Source organism: Pleurodeles waltl, chromosome 2_1 (genome assembly GCF_031143425.1).
Source record: "Pleurodeles waltl isolate 20211129_DDA chromosome 2_1, aPleWal1.hap1.20221129, whole genome shotgun sequence".
NCBI lineage: Eukaryota > Metazoa > Chordata > Amphibia > Caudata > Salamandridae > Pleurodeles > Pleurodeles waltl.
Genome location: NC_090438.1, coordinates 570,583,993 through 570,606,587, shown reverse-complemented (window position 1 = coordinate 570,606,587; position 22,595 = coordinate 570,583,993). Strand labels below are relative to the sequence as shown.

Sequence of the window (22,595 nt, the reverse complement as noted above, 5' to 3'; positions counted from 1 at the left end):
TGGATTAGTCAATTGTGCACATAGAAGTGAAGAGGTCCAAGAATATGAGGACTCCTCCAGTGCCCTCATCCACCATCATGCTTAGGTTATCATCAGCCAGTGCTTAATTTGCAACTAAAATTGTGCCGGTGTCCAGAGCTCTCCTCTGAAACAGGCGGCTGCTGCAATTAAATGTGCACGCACGCAATACTGTGGCAACATAATCTTGAAGCCATCTCGGACCTCTTTAATCCATTTACAGCCACTCCCTATCCCTTCAACTAAATCTTGCAGCTTTCAGCTTTCTCCCTTTGTGATGCTTTTTCGTTTTTCTCTTTCTGTGTCTTTCCCATGTGTGTCTTTTGCACGCACTAAATGATTGAGGAACAAAAATAAGTGCCAGCCCTCAAAAATAAGTGCGGGGGCCCCGCACCGGAAACCACAAGCTTAAGTTAAGCACTGTCAACAGCAGAAGTCATGGCTGGGTCATGAGGAGTAAGGATCCTGAATGAGAGTCCTGTAAACTGTGATTGCTTTCAAGTAAGATTTTTGATCAGTTTAACAAAAAATGCTACCACCTACACTGATATTTTTTAATTGATAATGTTGTCAGTTCAAGAAGGAGAGATGGATGGAAATCGGTGTACGGTCCAGGACAATCAACACAGAAAGATTGTACCAAGATTCCTCTCCTCCCATAATATAAGCACCATTTCATACTTAGGTCAGGGCAAAGTCCAGAATGCATGCAAGTATTAGATGTATAAGACGGAACAAAATATCCACTCTAATATCACTTTAGGTTGTTGGGTCCAAAGATGCCATCCTTCAAGACAGGAAGTAATATTCACAATATCCTCAGCTGAAGCCAGTGCAATACGTTTTACATTGTAGATCACCAAGTCGGAGTTTTAAGTTCTGTCCATTAATTCAGATTCCACACATGATCACACCACACATTTAATTTAATTCAGTTAATAAAATCTCTCACCTTAGGGGCAAAATGCAGGTCATTCAATCTCATTGTACACAAATTTGCCAATTAAAATCTTTATCAATTCATGAGACCTTCCCACCCTATGCCCATATCACTGAGTTACCAGATGTAAGGCTTCAATTGCAAGGCCTTTTCGTAGGCTGATTCTCATATGAAAAGACTGATCTCGAATTATTCTGTTAATAGTTTAACAACCCCAGTACTGCAAGTGTATTTGAGACTGGTGGTTGTATCTGCCAAGCTAAAACCTTACATACTGTACATACCTTACATACCTCACAAGCTACTGTACCCAAGCAAAAACAGTGCCAAAAGACTTGAAACCTTCCGAAATCACTGATTTCCTGCTGACTATTCAAACAATTTCCCATGAAAATAAGGCTGTGACTACTCAAATTGCATTATGCAACATATTGAAACTACGCCTAAGCATTCATTTAAAAAACAGATATAATTTCCTGTGGTTAGAACTCCAGTGGAGTACCTTTCTCAGGCCAAATTGAAAAATGTCACCTTCTCCCATAAACAACATATACATAATATCATAGTGCATTATAACTGGTTTGACCTGGTACCAAATTATCTGTCTTTGCTAACCTGGCCCATTTGCTTTCTTCCTGGGATTTTTTATTCTGGCCCATTTGCTTTCTTCCTGGGATTTTTTTGTTCTGGTATGTTTGCGAGGGTACTCTTGGATTCACTTTGAGCTAGGTGTCAGTCCTCTAAACTTCGCAGCTCAAAAAGAACACACTATTATTTGTTACTGGTTAATTGTTATAGAATTATCTCACACTAACCAGTTTCCACTCTCTCTTCTGTACTCTGTTCAAGTGTCTTTTCCTCAGGCACCCAAATGTAATCTGAGACCGCCTCACTTCATGCACCTAGTGTTTCACTCACCTGGGAGCAGACCATGACCTACAGCTCCATACATTACAATGTGAGTCCGCTTTGGTTTTGCGTACCTCGTGAGCACCGTGGGTCACAAGCCATGGAAGGATAATTGGATCTAGATCTAACTTTATACCGTGACATAACCCCTTTCATTTTCACAGCTGAGCAGTGTCTGTTTTATGTAATCCACATTTGAAGAATGTGCATAACTCAGTAAAACTCACCTATGGCATGCAGAGAGCATGTTCTACTAGAATAGAGTAAACAATAACTACATTAACCAACAAGTGTGCTCTCCAGAAAGTGGACCGAATTCTACACTTTAGTGTGCTGGTCAGATATGTAGGCATATGTCTAGGGACATGACATAGGATCCGAAAGCTTCTACCCTTGCTACATGGGATGCTAAAGGGGAAAGGAACTAAGGGGGAGCCCTGCTCATATGTCCTTTAACGTTAGATGGAGTCTAATTATTTGGAGCTTCGCGTGCCTTCTCATAGTAAAGAAAGGAAGGCGGAAGGGCAGAAATCTATCAAAGCATTAGATCAAGGAACCTTAGAGCAAAATGGCTGTGAAAATGGTAAGAAACGACCATGCTGTGGGCAATGCTATGAAGCATGAACACATGATGACACTGATGTTCATATGACCGGAATAAGAAGCAGCCTTGTGAAGGAAGCCGCAAAGTTAAGCTTGAGTTGTGCACGCAGTGATGAAGATGATAGGCTTTATCTCACACTTTGAGCTTACAAGTTTCCTGTTCTGAATATGCGTGACCATAGCATGCTCTGTCTGGTTATGTGCACTTTAGCAATAGTGTTTGCATCTAGGAAAGAGAATGTTTGAAAAGATGATTTCTGATACCTTAAGTTTCACATCCGCTGGCCTCTGATTTGATCATACTCCTAGGTGCTGATCACTAGCCACACATACTGTCAACAATGAAACTGTGCCTTATGAGGGAACTTTAAGAAACAAAGTGAAGGTAGGTGGAGGGGTGACCTGTAAAGCACATCATGAACTGGGTCACCTAGAAACGTCTAGGCCAAGAAACCACAGTATCCTGCACACTACTCACATAGGACATCCCAAACAATGTCATAACTGAGATTATCAGAGATACCAGGGTTGTTCTCTCACAAGACAACAATCAAAGTCAGCAACTATAAATGTTTGTGCAGGAGGTTGTTGTGTTGGATTAATTCATTGGTGCTGCCTTATAGAGAGATCAGACCATGCAGGGGTCTGAATCCCGAAAAGTCATGATTTTATCGTCTTCCAGAAAGCAAGATAGTTTTGTCATTTCCTACATCAGATATGCCATTTAATCTCAATTTAAGTCAGTTCTGACCTTTAAACAGACATCAGAGTGCATTCAGGGACTTGAAATATTGCTTTTAACATTGTAACCATGAGTTCAGAATCCCCGGCATAAAATGCAGGTGGATAAAAAGCCAAGACTACCTGAAGGTAAAGCTGAAGTTGCAGAGTTCAGGTTCACCCACCTACTCGCTCTGTTCACCTTCCAGCGAATCACTGGGATCGTCAGGCTGACTCAGACCCGGTTTCAACAAACTGATAGGGACAGGCACTTCAGTCAGAGTCCAAGGACCTGCCCTCTCAAGGAAGGAGGGCTCTTGCAATCGGAAACCTCCGTGTCAGAAGTACAGAGACTCCTTGTGACACCACAGCCAATCACAAGCCACTGTATAGTCATTGACCCATGTCAGCCAATAAGCAACTTGACAGAAACTCTGTCAGCCAATCCAGTTACAAAAGGTCTTTCTGCCAATCCAAGCTGAACATCCCCTCCCACCACCAATGACTTATCCTTTATATGACCTGATTAGCAATGAAGGTTAGGACAGTAGTTGTGCTCTCTGCAGCTAAACACAAAAATCTGCCCACCAAACTGTTATAAACAATTCTCAGATAAAGGACTATGTAAGGTAACAATACTCCTCAACTTGACATGGTGGGAGAAACAGGGACTTCTGCAGTGCACAGTTCTTTCTTGCTGATTATTTGAAACTTCAGAGCAGCCATGTTTCTTTATTTGTAACAACCTATTGTCTTACAGACACGTTTTCTACTTTACATTTTGAGTGACACTTAGCATGTCTTGACTATTGCCAATACAGAGATACTCTCATTTTGCCATGCAACGATTCACATAATTCATAGTAAATGCTGCCTGCATTGAATGACATGAAAAGTTCACACCCATCCAACACAGTGATCTATTATACTATACCTACCCATCTGGCAAAGTGCTGGTCAAGGCATTCTCTGCAGGATTTCATTGCTCAGAACAAACCAGTGGCACAAGGAGTATGAGGGGTCTGACGTTTGGCGCTACATAAGTGTGTTGTCATTCCCACAGATTAGGATGCATTAGACAAGCTACCTGGTTTACGACTTGATTGTCCAGAATACAACAGTGACATTAGGAGGAAAGACATGGCATTTGGTGCTACTTAAGTGCATTGTCTTTCTGGACGCGTCAGACTGTGACTAGATCTGGCCACACCTCTTGGCCTTGTGCTCTGGTTTGCAAAGAAATGAGCAAATGAAAGTAATTCTCTGACCTTTTTCATGTAATAATAAATGTGTTAACTTGTATTTATTAGTACAGTTGGTCTAAATCAAATGTGGTTTTTGGCCACATTTTTGTTTCAAGTGGCCAGATTTGTGCAGTAATGTGATGTCATATGAAAAGGACCTCGTGACTATTAGAAGAGCTTTTTCCCCATGAAAAGTAATTTTTACTTGCAATCTTTTATGCTGTAAACAAATGTCAATTTTGCTGTACTGTAGCAATGATCTCAAATTTGACTGTGAATCCTAGTTTTGGGTATATATCTTTTGTTAAAGACAATACACATAAAAAAAATGTTTTGGCATAAAAAGGTATACACCGATGTTCAAGGTGGCTTTTTATAACCATTGTTGCTAGGCACTGTGACCAACTCAAGGCTTTCCCTCTCATGCGTCATGAGTTATGGCCCCTCCCCACACTTTACAGTGGTAATAAACTAAATATTACACTGGAAAAAAAAGAAAAAAAAAGATATGCCATTTAAGAAGTCACTGTGATGTCATGTAAGGTCACGAGCAGTGCCAGGGGAGTGGCTATGGATGCATAGCTATCCATAACTAAAAGATCTTTCCATTTTGTAGGTTTCAGATCAACACCATAAAGTATATTAAATTGAAGAGTTTAAGCCATTCTTATAACATTGGCTAGCAACCGATCTCTGTAGACAACAACAATTTTTCTTAATAAAAGATTTGAATGGTATTTTGGGGTTTGAAATGATATCTTTTGACAACTTCTCAGAATGTTCCTGTAGCCCTGTCCGCAGTGCACTTGCTGGGATTAGGGAGCAGAAACGGCAATTTAAAGGTTATGGTAAAGGACGAAGACAGGTTTGTGAAATACATGGAAATATAGATGGGAGCATGTGTGGAAGGATTGTGTGTGTGGGGTGGTAAACGAAGAGCTGCCTTCACTTACACATTTCTCAGTAGATCGGTATAAATATTAAAAAGTTTGTCAGGCTGCGTTTATATACTTGTTTAACTGCCTGAAACAGGCATTGTTTTCTAAACACGCTGTGGGTTTTGGGAAAGAGATCTTGCTCATCATACTAGAGTAGGCTCACCTTGCACTTTGGTACCATAGAAAACAGTGTTTTGCTCGTAATGTTGTAGCGATTTAGGTGTTGGAGGATTTCAAAGTGTTAGCACCATCAAAGCCACGAGGGCTGCCTCAGTCAGCACAGTACTGCCTACACACACGTCATTGTAGGGTGGGGCGGCGGAAGTAGCTAATTTGCATACCCTTCCATATAATACACCTGTGAATCGTCAATTCAGTGCACGCTTGCTCATACTTACACATGTTACAACTACAGGGAAATTTGGTTATTTCACAAATTTCAGATAAATCCTGGGACAATATCTGGCACATGCAATCTCTGACATTGGAGAATCTGTCCTACTATGCGAATCTACTCTGGCACTGCACTTAGAAAATAATTCAAAACATCACACTCATCTTTCAGCATAGGGATTATTATTCACTAGGAGTCAGGGTTCTGCAAAGTCGGTCCTGGAGAGCCGGGTCAATGCCAGATTTTTAGCATGTCCACATTTAGAAAAATGTAGATTTCTGAGCATCTTTTTTCTAAATGTGGATATGCTAAAAACCTGGCATGGACCCGGCTCTCCAGGACCGACTTTGAAGAACCCTGCACTAGGTTCTCCATTCTTGATTCAGTAGTTCATAAACTACTGTCCAAATGGCATGCTTAGATCAGTGAATTACTACTTTCTTGCTGATAAAACAGACATGATCCCAGTACATTCTCTGTAGGGGTGATGGAAGCCCGTAATTCACTGCCAAAAGGCAGCTGTAACTCTGAGGACAATTTACACCAACTCTGCGTTTATTCATCAATGAGAAATTAAACCCTAACTCATCCTGTGTAGCGCTAAGAAGCCTTTCATGGCTAAAGTGTATTACGTAAATGCACAATATCATCACCACAATTAGTGATAGTGCGGCAGAGTTCCTGAAGTTGAAGGAGACCAGGGCTTTCAGACGGTTCGAGTCATAGAAAAAGCGCAAGACCTTTAGGTTATGTTTGTTGATTGCCCAAGGGTTTCATGGGAGCCGTGTATGCTCACAGTGCTTTGGCAACTCACTGATCCAAACTCTCAACACCTTACTAAGCCCGTCTGGAAGCTCAGTTAGGTCTTTGTTATTAGAAAATGGAACTGTAAAGATGATCCAATTCGGAATGTAACTATAGTTGGCCATGGGCATCAAGTCTCGAGTAATATTAAGATTGCTGCACGTTTTCTGAAGAAAAAGTCCATATGCATGTTCACTTCTCTGTTGTACTGTGGCAATTGATTGTGATGATTTATTCCCACCTCATTTTTAAAGCCTTAAACCTAATGTCATAGGAAAAGGACAAAAGAGGCAACGTGGCAACTAACGTGTGTTCTTTTAACAAATCACATAGAAGCCCAAAAATCATTTGTAAGCTTTAACAGAATGCAGGTGCCCATCACTTCACTGCAAACAGAGGGACAGTTTGCACCAGATCCCTTTGCAACTAAAAATAATTGACTATTGTGCGTATGAGTGCTTGGAAAGTGCTACCAATTGTTTCTATTTTATTATTTGCTTCCCCAGATAGTCTTGGTTACTTGTAAGGTGATTCATTTCAATGATGGAGGGAAAAAATCAGTGGTGAACGGAAAATATTTCAGATTAACAATGCCATTCAAGACTGCATATGTGACTTCTAAAAAACTGTGTGGCTCGTTTCACAGTGTTTATTTGGTATAGGCCAATGATGTACTGAAAATACCAGAAAGTGGTTTCGCAGTTCCAGAATACGCTGTAACCAGCCTTCTGTTTTACACAACAACCAATGTACAGTCAGTCATATTTGGAACAGCTGCCACATTGCCCATCAATAATAATCATATTGATGTTTAATAATCATAGGCTGAACTTTGACAAACACTTTTGAAAGCAGGACGGAAGACTCCAAAGAAACCTCTAGTCCTGTTTTTACTACGTCAATACATCCACTAATTCATGAATGGATATGATTCATTAGGGGACAAGCTAACAATGCAAAACTTGACGTCCATTGTTTCAACTTTCACTCTGTCAATTACTGCATACCTTCGGCAGGACTAACTGTTTCCATATTTGCAACTGCAGCAATAATCACAAACATTTGAAGCACGATTTGCACCCTGATATTTTAAGTAAAATGGCTCCATTTGCATAAGACCAAAAAAAGACTATCTGTAGTACTTTTTATACATTGCAAAGTGACTGTGCGTTGCATTTGTGTACGTTTTGCCCTAATTGCAAAAGACTTGTTCAGTGACATAAGGCGAAGAACACCAGCAAAGGGCATCCCATCGTGCCCTCTTGCGGTGGAGCTCCCTCATACACTTTACAACAACCTCCAAACAAGCAGCCGGAGTGGGATGACTTGGGCTGACTTTCAATCCCCGCTGAGCTGAGTCAGCTTTGGACTTGGGCCTACTCAGGAAGGACGCTCTGGACAGCGCCAAAGCATTATGTCAACTCGACCCACACCCTGAGCGTAGAACAATACAGTGCAACAGAGGCCACAGACAAATCACGTCACTGCACAAGGATATTTATTAACATCCACGAGAAGCTGTTCTTGGTAAGGAAGGACGGGTGGTGAAGTAAGTGTGAGGGCAACGTCATATTCTGCGCTCCAAGCTAATAAACAAGATGTATGTACTCAGATGCCAATCAGATATCCGAGTGTGGTGCATTATCGTGATTTCATTTCTGTTCCTTAGCTAGCTCCAAATAAACTCCCTGCCATTCAAGAGATGCTGGGATTAGCATCAAATGGAGCACACTGGCAGACGCTGGAGTATCCATTAACTCTAACTTGTCAAACAAAAACCTTAGCAGAAAGATTAACACTGAGTGTGAATGAGAAGTAAGTCTTACCAGCACACCGCCGTCAACCTTGGGCTGTCGGGCAAGACTGACACCCATCCACTCATTATCTCTGTCTTCCTTGCAGGTCTTTCCGCAGGTTGTGCCTCGATCATTGCCTGCAGGACAAGAGTAGGAAATTAACAACACGGTTGCACTGTCCCTGCCCACCAGGTCAACAAATCTATCTACAGAGGCTTGTAAAAATCAACCACAAGCTTAAATACATACATACCTTGCACTGCAAAACATATGACCCTCACAAAAAAACAAAAAAGGAGATTTCCAGGACATTTGTAGGGTCCACTTTATTACTACAACATATGTTGCCAAAATTGGAAAAATCCCATTCAGAACCACCTGCATCTGCAACATATTTCCTATATTGCAATTTCTTTAGCTTGATCCATCAGCAGCACTAGATACCAACACGTTAACCCATCATACCCGGGATCTGTTGCATGTGTGCAGTAGCAAAGCTATGGTTGTGCTACAGCCGTCACACTCAAGAGCTCGGTCCTTCACTCTAAAGCAGGTGTAATGGAGATGGTTCCTCAAAAAGCACTTCCAATAGTTGAAACCCCACAAATTGGTTAAGATGGACGCCCAGTACGAAGATGCATGTTCCACAAATATATGCTACATTCCCTTCATCGTTTTGTGTGGTCAACTAACTAGGGAAATATTTGTGATAAAGAAGACATTTTTAGAATGGTATGACCCTTCTATCTATCGCCACCATTACAAGTGTAGAAGTAAATCTGATGGAAACAAGAAGAACCCTGAGAAACTCCCTGGATTGCAAGTTGGTGCAGAAAGGCTGATTTCTGCACTTTTCCCCTCAGAATCTAATAAAGGGCCCTATTTCGACATCCACAGGGCAAACGGTGCCCACAGTATCAGTAAGTCTAGTGGTGGGAGGAAATACCAACAGAAGTAGTGCCTCCATGAGAGTGGAGAAGCGTTGCCACTCTGCTGTCAGTGCAGGAAACATGAAAAATAAAATGGTAATAAAACACATTTAATACCATTTTATTTTTCATGCTGGCAGCAGGCGAGTCTGAGGGTGGGCCAGCAGCATAGAGGAACAGAGTGCACTTCCGTTTAAAGTGCACATGTCACTTCAGCCAACTGTCTTGAGACGGCCAGCCTGACATGCGCACTTAAAACACGCAAACCCAAGCTGTCTTAGACAACTGGGGGCAGAGAAAATACAAGCCCTTTATGCTTGAAGGACCATCGAACCAGCACCATCCAATCCTGGTGTCTCTCTTGTGCTGCTTCAGTAGCATGAGAGCAGCGCCAGGATTAGCAGAGGGGAGCTAGACAAGGGTCTGGGAGCCTGTGCTCAAGCCACCAACTGCCGAGATGAATAAGAGGAGCAACACGAGGCAGTAGGTAAGCAAATTATTGATTTTATTGATTTAAGTTCATTAAACTCACTCGGTCACACCAAGGAATGCCTGACAGGCAGCCAGCTAGGGCCCGGGCATTGTAGCCGAGTCCATGTGAGGAGGGAGGTATGTGGGGACTGAGGCCCATCATGTGAATCAGGCTGGAGAAAACGGAATATCCACATCTTTTAAATGTTACAAGCAGGTCTGAGACATTTCAGGCCCTGCGTGGTCCGGCAGCGAGTCGTATGCTTCTCCTAAAGCTATGAGCAGCAGCAGTAAGTCTTGTAAATTAGCACTTGTAAAGCACACTACTCACCCGTTAGGGTCTCAAGGCGCTGTACTCATACCGCTATGGAACCCCTCCTGGCTTTTCCCTGTGAGGCACCCACTCCTGAGCACCCCCAGGGTGAAGCCAGGCATCCAAGTGCTGTTGGGGCTGTTGTGGAGATTAAGCAAGCTATTGCCCAGAGTTGCAGAGTGGGACCCATGAATTAGATTAGGCACCAAGGCGAGAATTATCTGGTCAAGGGGAATTGAGCCCAAGACCTGTCGAAGCAGGACTTGAACCCTGGTCTTGAGCCAGATCTCTGCCTCAGGGTCTGCCGCTCTAACCATTGAGCCACACTTCTCCACAACTGAGTCAGGCACCAGTGCTTTGTTTTTAATAACCACAAAATCATGCTTATCATTCTAGTTTCTGCAAATGTATTGTTTATGTATTGGAGACACCCTGGTAAGTCTTGAAGGTCTGTGGTGTAATGCTTTGTTTGAAATGCCATCAGTTGCTCCAGCAGTTTCATCTGCTGCTGGCCGCCACTGAATGTCAAGCAAAAGAAAAACACCGGAGTCAACATGTGCTTTTCAAAAGAACTAGGGATGAAGAAAAATTGCCAGTATTGCAACACTCTGGATAAGACAAAAACATCAAAATAAATGTGTACCCGTAGAAATCCTATTGCTTTTTGTCTGCTTTCCATCTAAGCTTCTCTATCAGTTTGCAGTGGCAGCGAGGAAGGTAAGCCATTTTTGTTCACCCCAGCTCAAAAAATGCAAGATTCGGTGACACTACAGCGTAAAGCAATTTGCTACAGGATCGGTTCACATGATCAGTAACGTTTTCCAAGTGAACCAATTTTCCAAGATGCAAACACATTCAAAACCACGATATGCGCACATATTTTAACTGGTTTCAAGACTACTCTCACAAAACAGGGCAACCAAACAGTCCTGAGAACTGCTGTCTAGGACGCTATCCACAGAAACGTTTCTGCACGCATAAGTAAGCTGTACACATTCCTGGATTTGCTGGTTTTCTAATTGCAAAATTAACTTCTTAATTGTGCACACTTAAAAGGCAGTTGCAGACTGGCAATTCTGTCACTGGCATTGTCCCAGTAGGATGTATCCTAAGACGGTGTTTTCAGAGCTGGATGGACTGTCATGATTCAAATATGAAAGCCTCCATAGCCCCATTCTAGACGCAGCCTCCTCCAATCTGGGGTTGGTTTCAACTTTCTTGGCAGATCTCATTTTGTTTTCGAGGTCTGGCCCTGATGAAAACTTGTGTTAGGTGTGAGAACAAAGGCGTTCTCAGGGGAAAGACAGTTGATGGCAAATTAAATCTGCAGTCATACCCTTGCGGCATCAAATGTTTTTGATACAAGTTTATGCACGGAACCTTACTGCCACTTAAGGGTGTTAATGTGGTGGGAAAACACCTTAACACTTAAATGTTTTATTGAACTATAGGAAAGGGGGCTTCTGCACCTAAAAATATTTTCCCGAGAGCAGAAGGAAAAGAAGAATGTTGTGAGAGTTAATGAACATTACTGCCATTCTTACTTAGGGGCCACTCCTTGGGAATGGCGAAGGAGCGTTGCATGCTGGCAAAGAGCCAGTATGTGGAGGGAGGGGCGGGGCTGGGCCATCGGAGTGGAGTGGATTCGCTGAGTGCACTTAAGTGCGCTTATCAGGTTAGCTGGCGGTCTGAGGCTGGCCAAACTGACATGCGCACTTAGGTTTCTCCAATCCCACTGTGGTGCATAGCCAGGTTGGAGAAACTTCACAGACTCCCATGCAGTGTTTGGGCAGCAGACCAACCCACTCAGACCAATCCTGGTGCTGCTCTCATACTAGGGGTTGGCATGAGAGCAGTGCCAGGATCGCATGGGGCGTCTGTGCTGGTGTCCCAGGGACTGCTGGGACACCATCAGAAGAGGTGAGCGAGGCAGCCGGCAACATTGGGGCAGGTACGTTTATTTTTTATTTATTTTTTTAAATTTGTTTTACCCCTCCCACCCTGGAAATTTATGGCGGCCGCCACTGTTCTTATTCCTCCCGATTGTCTTCCCTACAGACAACACTTAGGGTCTCATTACAAGATGTTCAGAGTTCATGTTAGATACCAGAGACAGAAGGACCAGTTCTGTCCAGAACCTCACCCCACCCCTAAGTTGCTGAGCATTACAAGTTCCCTGGGGTCATCTTAAGGATTATGAGAGCCCCAGGCAATAAATATTTTGGGGACCCCTGTTTGGAACAACTTTGAATTTACTGACCCATTTTTTGCTAATTCGAGGCCTATGATAGGTAACGATATTGAATTATATGCTAAAGGTTAACATACAAAAATACACAGAAGTGAGCTAGCGAGTGAGTTCACTTTCCCATGGGCACCTTTGCAAGGTGGGGACCTTGGGCAACAGACCACTTTGCCCATGCCCTAAAACGCCTGTGCAAGTTTCTGTCCCTGGAATGGGAAATAGCCTCGTGTTCACAGGATTACTCGGCCCTTTTCTGCAAGGTTATGAGGCTCTTCTGCTACTGTTTACCGCCTGCTAGAAGCAGATAGTAAAATCGAGCAGGCGAATGAGAGGTGAATTGGGAGTTCAGGCTGGAGGCTCAGAGGCTGCTGGAGAAGCATTGTACACTCCCTCGGTGCTGTAGAAAGGTGTTGGTACATGCAGGATCAGAATGGGATACAAAACAGACACGGGCACCAAAATAAAAGTGGCATCCATTAGTAGCCAAAAAAAGCGTCCTACATTTGCAAATCGGTGCAGTTTTGAACTTTTAAAGAAAATCTGTTTTGCAAAGTATGGGATACTGCATGCATTTGTGTTTGTAGGCTATGTGTGTGGTAATATCAGAAAAATCAAAGGTAAAAAGGACCCACTAGACCAAAAAAAGGCCAATAAACAGTAAAAACATCCCACACACACTGACCTTTCCAACCAGCCTCCTGGCACTTCCAGATTATCATATTGGCCTGTCCGATCCTGGATGTCTGGTGACATTGATCCCTGTGCTCCTGTAACTCATACTTTTGAGAGTAGAAACACTGGGCCACTCAAAAGCAGCAATAGCAGTACTCCCTCGCACGTATGGCTAAATCTCAATGCTTCACTTAGAATGAGGGCCTTAAAAGTTAGTATGTATACAACTGAGGACTTATTTTAAATAATAAGAACGGCAGAGAATTGCACACACCAGAGGAAGAACCCTTCTATATGTAGATTTCTGAATTTCAAAAAGTCAGACCTCAATGCTTTTTTGTTTAGCTAGCTTCGCTAGAGTTATCAGATAATTGGAAGATGTAAATTTCATATACATTTGAAGCATTGTCTCTTTACAGGAAACATCACCACATGAGCTAACATGCACACTGTACTCCGTACTACAAGTTCCATTTTAAGCTACCCATTGATCGGAAAACCCTTTTCATTATCTTAGGACCGCTGAGTAGCTCTTTTAATATATGTCCTCCTTAATCATCTTTTCCTTCGCTACCTTCCTTCCCATTCTCTCTCCACCTGTGTAATCCTACCCCTCCTCCAATGTGGTGCACTTTGATTCTGGTCACCTCTGAATACATGTGCATCATGTCCTTCTAGCGCCTCAGAGGGTGCACTTCACAACCCACCGTACCATCCCTAAGTTGTGCTTCTTTGCTATCCCTTGTGTTGAGTCATATCCTTCCCACACTACTTCCTAAGATCCTCCTATTTTTCTGCACACATATTGCTCTTCTGGGGTCCTTTTGTGTCATGGCTTCCAGGTTCAGTTGCTTATTTTGCTCTTTCATTGGCATTACTTCTCATCCCCCCCACTTCCACTGTGCTACCTTCTCACACCACTCCCACCACTGTACCACATCTCTGTTTTGCTTCTTCAGTGTTCTCCCATGTTGATTTTGATCCTCCTTTCTCCTCCTACTGTGTATTTATACCGTCCCTCACTTTTGGTTTATCTTTATGAAGCCTCCATTGTAGAGCCAAGTTGTCTCCCTGCCCAATGGCACCCAGATATAAGTCCCTACCCCCAGCCAATAAGGTAGACTTGGGCTCTGCAGGCACCAGATTGTGACTCTGTAGATCTCTTCTCCTTTATATCCATCCTTGCCCAAGGACCTGAGCAAATATTGCACTCTATTTCCCATCGACTTTCTTTCACCTAACCCTCCATACTCCCTCCATATCTTTCCTGCCTCTCCAGTTGGGCCACCCACCCCACATTGTGGAGTATTCTTATTCTGCTCCCTTTTCACCTCATATTAATTCCTCTTGTTCCTGTTGGACTGTGCCTCTTCGTTGTACTGCACCCCCATTTAACTTAAACAGGGTACTCTGAGGTACTTCATATCTTCTCCACTTTTCTTGATGTGCTCACCATCTGCTCCTGTACAGAACTCTAATGTTGCTACTCTGTTTGTCCTTATTTTGTTTCTCAACCTCCCTGCTCCTCTACTATACATTATTTGTCTGTGTTGTGCTCCTCAGCATGTGGCCTACTTCATTATGGCTCTCAGCTGTCTCTATTCCCCCCTTTCATTCTTAAATTATCCTATCTGCGCACATGGTAGTACCATAAGATCTAGCACTGGTTAGGCCATCAAGGTGATGACAGTGGGACCCTTGACCAGTCTACTTTATCTGATTAGTGGCCTTACAACATACTGACTGTTAGACCTGTCAGCCCTGGAATGATCTTCCCCCAAACTTTTTGCTTGCTTGCCTCCATTGTTTCTGGATTTTTACTTCTGTTGGCCTCAGGGCTCTGTGCACTTTACCACCACTGACCAGTGCTAAAATGCTTGTACGCACGCCCCTAAACATGGTTTGATTGACATTTACCTGATTGGCATATTTAATTTACTTGTAAGTCCCTTGTAGAGTGGAATACCATATACCCAGGGCCTGTAAATTAACTGCTACCAGTGGGCTTGCAGCACTTATTGTGCCACCCACCTAAGTAGCCCTCTAAAACTTGTCCCATGCCTGTCAATACGGCCTGAATACAGTGTCACACTGCCATGTCAACTTGGAATTTAAACACCCCTACAAGCCTTAAACTCCCCTTTTAATACAGTGACCTCTAATGTAGACCCAAGGTACCCCACAGGGGAGGGTGCTGTGTAATTATAAGGTAAGACATGTACTTTTAAGTTTTACATGTCCTTGTAGAGAAAAACTCCCAAATTCATTTGAACTACTGTGAGACCTAGCTCTCCCATAGAATAACATTGGGAATTCCTTATTACAATTAATATGCTGTAATTCCTAAATGGGAAGATGTAGATAAGTCATGTTTGGTACCTAGGGAATTAAAATGAAAAAAAGCATTTTAATGGTAAAGTCAGATTTATCATTACTACGCCACTTTTAGAACATTGACATTTTCCTGCCCTTAGCCCCTTGTACCTGTAGCCTGCTCTGAGTCACGTGACTGGGTATAGCTGGCAGTTACACTTTGTCAAATCCTTCCAGACAGTCACACAGTTGTGGCATTAGGTGAGACTCAATGGGCCAACAACTGGCAGGATGAGGGGGCAGAGCAGAGCACAGCCCCACTTTCATCTGACTAGGCTGTGTCCTGACTTCTCACAATAGGCCTATTGACCCTATATTGTCACAGCAGCCAGCTTGGAGCCAGAGCAGGGAAGGCAGAAAATTCTCAGAATGTCAATGAAGCTTTCCAGAAATGTCCCCCACCAGGATATAACAAGCATTTGCAATGCAATGGGACTAGCGTTTCCTCTAGTTAGAGCTATTAGCACTGTAAATTACTAACTGGACTTCTTTTGCCACACAAATTGAAAATAAAAAGTAAAACAGTTGACATAAGAAAGCAGATTCAAAGTGCCACAGTGAGCGTGAAGGAGAGTCACAAACGGAAAAAGAAGTTTGATCACAGTCAAAGTTTTCGACAAATGTGCAATTATCCATGTAACAGGGTCGGTGTCCAAGGCGGTAACAAAACCGCCCCAAGGAGGGACAAGCGTAAAGGGACAAGCATAAAGCATTTAGCCATGGAAAGAAATAATTTTTGACGAGTGATAGTGATAGCCGTGCTGTGGGCGCAGTTAAAAGCCCAGATACATACCAACACATTGGGAAAGCAGCGCTGCTATACTCCATCTAAAAATAGGACTCCCAGACCCACTCATCAGTTCACTATTGGCCCTGCAGAAGGGCTCTCAGAGGACTTCCTGCTGAAGTGATTTGCTGTGCACTCTGCTGCTGTACCTGGAAGGACTGCTTTGCTGCCTGGAGCCTACCCGGGACCATCAGAGGTCAGCTCTGCTGTTGAGCTCTGCATCTACACCTGTACCCAGGACTACCAGAAGTGGACAGGGACATAACAGGCTCCCACCATCTTGAACCCGCACCTGGACCCAGCCTGAGTGAGTTCTGAATCCCCAAGAGGTCTCCATCCACTCCTGAGTCGTTGGTTAAGGTGCTAAAGGTGCCCAGATGGCCTTTTCCCTAAAATCTGGACAAAAAGTGCTCTGAGAACTAGGAGGAGACTGGGACCAACCTGCTCACCTATCCTCCCGAGGTATATCGTCAGTCAGAATGATTTTTCGGCTTCTGCCGCTATGTTCTTCTCTGCAGAAGCAAATCAGTTTCAGCAGTCCTTCGCCAAAGGGATATCTGACCTTCTGGAGCTGTCTTCGGCTACATCCTTCTGCTTCGTCCTGCTGGAGATTTTCGACTTTCATTTAGAAGACTAAGTGTGAAGGTAAAAATCTTCACCACGGCTTCACTCCACGGCAATCCAACAACAACGTTCCCTCTTCTGACACTGCTGCAGCCCTGCCTCACTGAACTTCTATCTTCTCAGACATTTTTCTCTCCAAAACTTTTAAAGTCTGAATGTAAGCTCTGATGGGGCATAGTCCACATCTTGTATCCGAACCATGCTTAATCACAGTTGGCCTTAACTTTGGACTGTGACCTGGTCTTGCATGACCAGATGAACGTGGTTAGCGCTTTTATCATTTAGGCACTATTTTAATCCTTAAACTTAAAAAATTCATAACTCTGGATCTACTGATTGAATTTGTGTAGTTATGCTGTAACATAGTGTTGTAAAATATACTCTATTTTATTACATTCAATAGGGATTTTTCTTGTGTTGTGTTTTTACTTTATTACTGTTTGTAAGCTGCATAAATACTTTACACATGTATTCTAAGTTAAGCCTGACCGCTTTTTGTGATGGCCTACCCAGGAATAAGCACAGGTTAATGTGGTTCACTTTTCAAGCGATTGTGGTTGATGCTTGATCAGGGCTCACAGCCCAGTCAACTAACAACCCAATTTCTCACACTGACCCGGTGGGCAAACCTCTTAATTAAGGGTAACTTTCTTAGGAAATCATTTCGCCAGGGTGTCGACAGCCAGTGGTGACTTTGCTATCACAGCCTGTTAAAACCTGGAAGGGCCTTGGGCCAGAACACTCCTCCCCAAGATGGCAGCGAAACAAAGAACACCAGAATCTATTGAAACACCTGATTGAAACACCTCACTTTTGCCACCTCCTCATCTAAAGGAAGAACAACTGGCATACTGCTCTAAATCAACAACATCCACTTCTCCACCATTCCATCTCCTCCTCCCTCTCTTTCCCTCCTTCTGCACTACCCCATCTTATTGCCCCTCTCTTGATTGTTCCACCTCCTATTAAATATGTCCCCCTGTCTTATCCCTCTCTCAGTACCCCTCCTCCTTTCTCTGTTCCATCTCCCCATTTCTACTCTCTCCCTCCTATTTCCCCCTCCAGACTTCTTATTTCACTAATGCCTCCTTACATCCCTTACATCTCTTTATGATTTGCCTCCCCCTTCTCTCACTACAGTGTTCTCTTCTATACTACAGTCCACCCCGTCTTCCTCTCCTCTTTCCTCTCCACTCCCTTAATGATTCTTCAGCCCCATATTTTTCCCTGCTCCATGTTATTGGTGGTTTCTCTCTCTGCACCCTGTGAGGCTACATCACTGTTATGTTATATGATGTTATGTTATTTTACGTTGATTTGTATAGTGCACTAATCACCCAACAGGGTATCCAGGCACTTGGGCATGTGTGTAGTTTTGTGGCCTGCAGGGTGCTTATATTATGAGCCACGTTTTCAGCGTCTTCTGGAACTTAAGAAGTAATGAGGACGATCTGATGTAAAGAGGGAGGTGTTCCATGTGTTGTGTGTGATGTAAATGAATGAATGGCCTCCAGTTTAGATTTTTTCGGATGTGGGGAATGTGTGCAAGTGAGGCAGAGCATAGGTGTCTGGTGATTGGTGAATGTGTATGCTGATGTTCAGGTATTATGGTCCTGTGCCGTGTGAGCTCTGTATGTGTGCATGAGAAGTTTGTATTGGCTGTGCTTGTGAATGGAGAGCCAGTGAAATTTCCTGAGGTTCAGTGTGATGTGGCAGCAGTGTGGGAGGTCAAGAATGAGTCTTGCAGTGGTGTTCTGAATGGTCTGTAGTCTGTGTAGGAGTTGTTTGGAGATTCTGGTGTAGAGAGCATTGCCGTAGTTCATCCTGCTGGTGATGAGTGCTTGCATGACTGTTCCTTTGGTGCTCTGAGGCAACCATTTCAAGATTTTTCACAGCATGCATATGATGCTGAAGCAGGAGGTGCACACTGCATCGACTTGAGCTGTCATGTTGAGCTTTTCGTCCAGGAGGATCTCTAGATTTCTTGCGTGGTCTGTGGGTGTGGGTCTTGGTCTTAGCTCCAACGGCCACCAGGTAGAGTCCCATTGGAAAATCTTGGTGCCAAAGACTGGTACTTCCAATTTAGCAGAGTTGAGCCCATCACTGCAGCCAACATACAATACCTACCTTTACAATACATCAGCAGATATTCCATAACACTGCACTATCTTACATGATGTCACATCTATTCACCCACACACATAAGCCCAACACAACACATCACCATTCACCACCAAATAACAACATATCATATCTCCCATTTCCATATAACACACAATGACCAGTGTGGGAAACTGGATTATTAGCTGGGTGGCCTGCACAAGTAATAGGTCCAAATCCCCCTTGCTGGGAAATTATAATTCAATTGTAGGTCACACAAACATATGAAGTGAGTTTTCTGGTTTTGTAGGGTTCAAGAGCAACAATCCACCAGAAGCGGCTCGTGGAGGATAAAAGGGCCGGGGCAGTTGGGGGACTAATAATAAAAAATAAAAAATTTAAAAAATAAAACATTACCTGCTCCGCTCCACTCCCGCACCGCTCATCCCTCCCTCATTGCTCCTGGCAGGCACAGGCTCCCAGCCTAACCTACTTCAAACCTGATGCTACTCAAAGCAGCATCAGGCTTGGCTGGAAGCACCAAGCCAGGGCGTTCGCAGGCAGACTAAGAGCCTGTTCAGGCTCTCTCCAGCCTGGCAACTGTGTTGTCAGGCTGGAGAGAGCCTTGTGCGCATGTGTGTTTGGCCGGCCCGAGACAGGTGGCCAAACATACATGCATACTGAGGGGAGTGCACAGTGCACTCCCCTCGTCAAATCCCATGGCCCCGCCCCTTTAACAACCAAACGATAATAAACATAACTGCAGTTTTCCCTTCTTTTTTTTCCTGCCGCATGGCCTTTTTCTAGTTCCAGGAGTGCCCAGTCCCTCCTGGGCATTCCTCACTCTGTTTCTGTTGGGGGGCAGCCCAGAGAGCCCACTCCTGCCCACCCCAACCAGCTACACACCGAAGCAGCACTCTTCTGTGTTGCTGGGACAGCCAGTAATATCTCTCTGCCAGCCCGCTCCTGTGGGCAGGTGCTCTAGTCTGTGGCAGCCTCCCCCCAGACATCGGCACAGGGAGCGGGCCACTGACCATGCTGGGTGGAGCGCAACAGCGCTCCCCCTACCACTTTTGGCATGTGGGGGGTTTGGGGATATGGTCCTAGCCCCCTTGAATATGAGCACTCCTGGGGGATGGGGTCCCTGGGTGAATGGAAGAGTTAGCGGAGGGGGCCCCACACACGTCCCCTGCCTGAAGATAAAAAGCAAAACTGCACTTGCGCTGACCCTGGCCCATCAGGGGCCTATTTACCGGATGGGGCAGCTGAGCTCCACACGTTCCATGGGAGGAAAGGTCAAAGGTCGCCAAACTTGAAAATGCCTAATCTCGGGCCCGTTGGGCCAATTCTGACGATTTGGGCTCATTTTATACCTGGTGGCATGCTCTAGCCACTGGGGGCAGTTGCAGCAGTTCTCCTCACTTCCAAAATGGTGCAGTCCTCACAGAGCTGGGTCTCCTGGCTCCCTGCACCAGCTCTCCTCCTGATCTTGGTTTGTGTGCACAAAAGTCTAGGGCTTTCCCTCAGCTGGTCCTTGGGGGATGTAAGGCGGCCAGCCTCACTGACCCTTGGGAATACCCACTGGTCCTGGGGTCAACTGAAAAGAGGCCTTAGTCCTTTGTGAGCATCAGGGGGTTCCTCCTCCCAGTTCTTCATGGTAGTCACAGGGTTCAGCGGTTAAATGCAGTGAATTCCACAGGCAAGAGCCTCCCCTTTGTACAAGAGTTTTTAAAGGGGAGACGAAGGATCCAGAAGTCAGGCATCCCTGGCCAATCCTAGGATGCCCCATCACCTCTCCACCCCGTCACAGCCCTCCTGCACAGCATGCTGGGATAGTCCAAAATGCCATCATCTAGGAGTAATTGGTCACATCTGCTCCTGAGTTCTCAGCTCTGTTCTTCACTGACTGTTAGAGCCCTGCACACAAAATGTTCAAAGGGAGACCCCCTCCTGGGTTGGCTCCAGTTTTCTGGGCTTTCTCCTCTCTCTCCTTTGTTCAGTGGGCTCGGGTAGGCCCATTCCTGGTAGAGGGGACAGTTGGGTGATTGATGCATATCATTACGCCCCTCCCCTTTCCTTCTCAGGAACGAGGTGAAGTACTATTAATTGCTCCTTTTGTGTAGGGTGGCCTTTGTTACTGCTGCTGGAGTGAACTGGAATTAACTGGGTACAGCAGGGTGACAAAAGGCCTGGGCTGAGCCAGACAAATATGACAACTCTGGATGACCCATAAAGCGTACAATTATCATTTGTAACACAGGTCACACCCAAATCAAGACGTCAATGGCCTCTGTAGGACAAAGGGAAGCAAAACTGCACTCTAAGGCAGTTCCTTCCCTATAAGTATAAAAGAGTGTCACTATACACAAAACAGTATACACAAAACAGTAAACCACACTGACCTTCCCTATTCCCTATTAGATTAACTCACAAATCTTCAGTTGCCTCAGAGCCGTTGATCAGTGGATGACCTGGAGCCATCTCAAACTAAATACCTTCAAAACAGAAATACTCATATGTGGTGACTGGACAAATTATGACCCTCTGTGTGTCTGGCCTGACAATCTCGGACCACCTCCTCAATTATCCAAGGAAGTTAAAAACCTAGGAATCACCATGGATTCCAAGCTAACTATGAATGCCCAAGTAGGCAAATTAGCACGCACAAGCTTCATCACCTTAAAGACTTTACGACGCATCTTTCCCTACCTCGGATTTCCACACAAGGTGCAAGCTACTATCTCGCTTGTACTATCCAAACTGGATTATGCCAATAGCCTCTACCATGGATCACCTCTATCTGTTATGAAAAAACTACAACGTATCCAGAATTCCGCAGCCAGGCTACTACTACATATAAAGCCGCAAGCCCACATCTCCCCTGCCTTGAGTGCACTACACTGCTTACCCGTTGCCAGAAGATGCACTTTCAAGCTGCTTTGTATCACCCACAAAGCTATACATGGAACAGGACCACTTTTTATCAGAAAGAAAATTATCAAATACATCCAACAAAGAACCCTCCGCTCAAGACTGGCACCCCACCTTAGAACACCACCATACAAGAAAAAGACTGTAGGTGGTACATCCTTCTCCGTCCAAGCAGCCAAACTATGGAATTCATTACCCCCAACTATAAGAGCCACAGATAACTTTCTTGTCTTCAGAAAACTACTCAAGAGTTGGCTCTTTCCTTCATGACCACCTTTTTCAAACAACTATGAACTGCATATGCCTATGTGGATAAATATTTTTTTTCTGATTATATGTATATTTCTATTTTTTTATAGTTTCTTTGGAAAATATGTATTGCTACTGTCATAACAATAAAATACACACACACTCTTTAAACCTGTCTGACTAAGTATTTTTTACCCATGATTCTAATTATGTATTGTATGTGCATATGTGTGTGTATTCATGTGTGTGTGTTCGTATATATATATATATATATATATATATATATATATATATATATATATATGTGTATGTATGTGTATATGTTGTTTCTGTGCTTGGCATGATCGTGGATCATTGCATGGCTCCTGGTTTTTGGGTTGTTATACTAGATATCTATGAATTCCTGCTCTCATCTTATCACACTTATCTACTCATCACTCTTATGTCATGTCTCTATCAAACTATCCTCCATTCTCACTCTGACTCATCCCAAATCCCTTCTACCACTTTCATCTCCTAAATGTCTCTGCCTAAG

At 44.0% G+C, this 22,595-nt stretch overlaps 1 protein-coding gene across 1 annotated transcript in view; it reads right to left on the bottom strand.

Moving 5' to 3' along the window:
• ITGA9 (integrin subunit alpha 9) overlaps positions 1–22,595 on the bottom strand; it is an 818,222-nt gene that overhangs the window by 735,030 nt on the left and 60,597 nt on the right. The window contains exon 3 of the mRNA XM_069215150.1: positions 8,397–8,503. Coding sequence (XP_069071251.1) covers positions 8,397–8,503 — 107 coding nt within the window. The remainder of the gene's footprint in view (positions 1–8,396; positions 8,504–22,595) is intronic.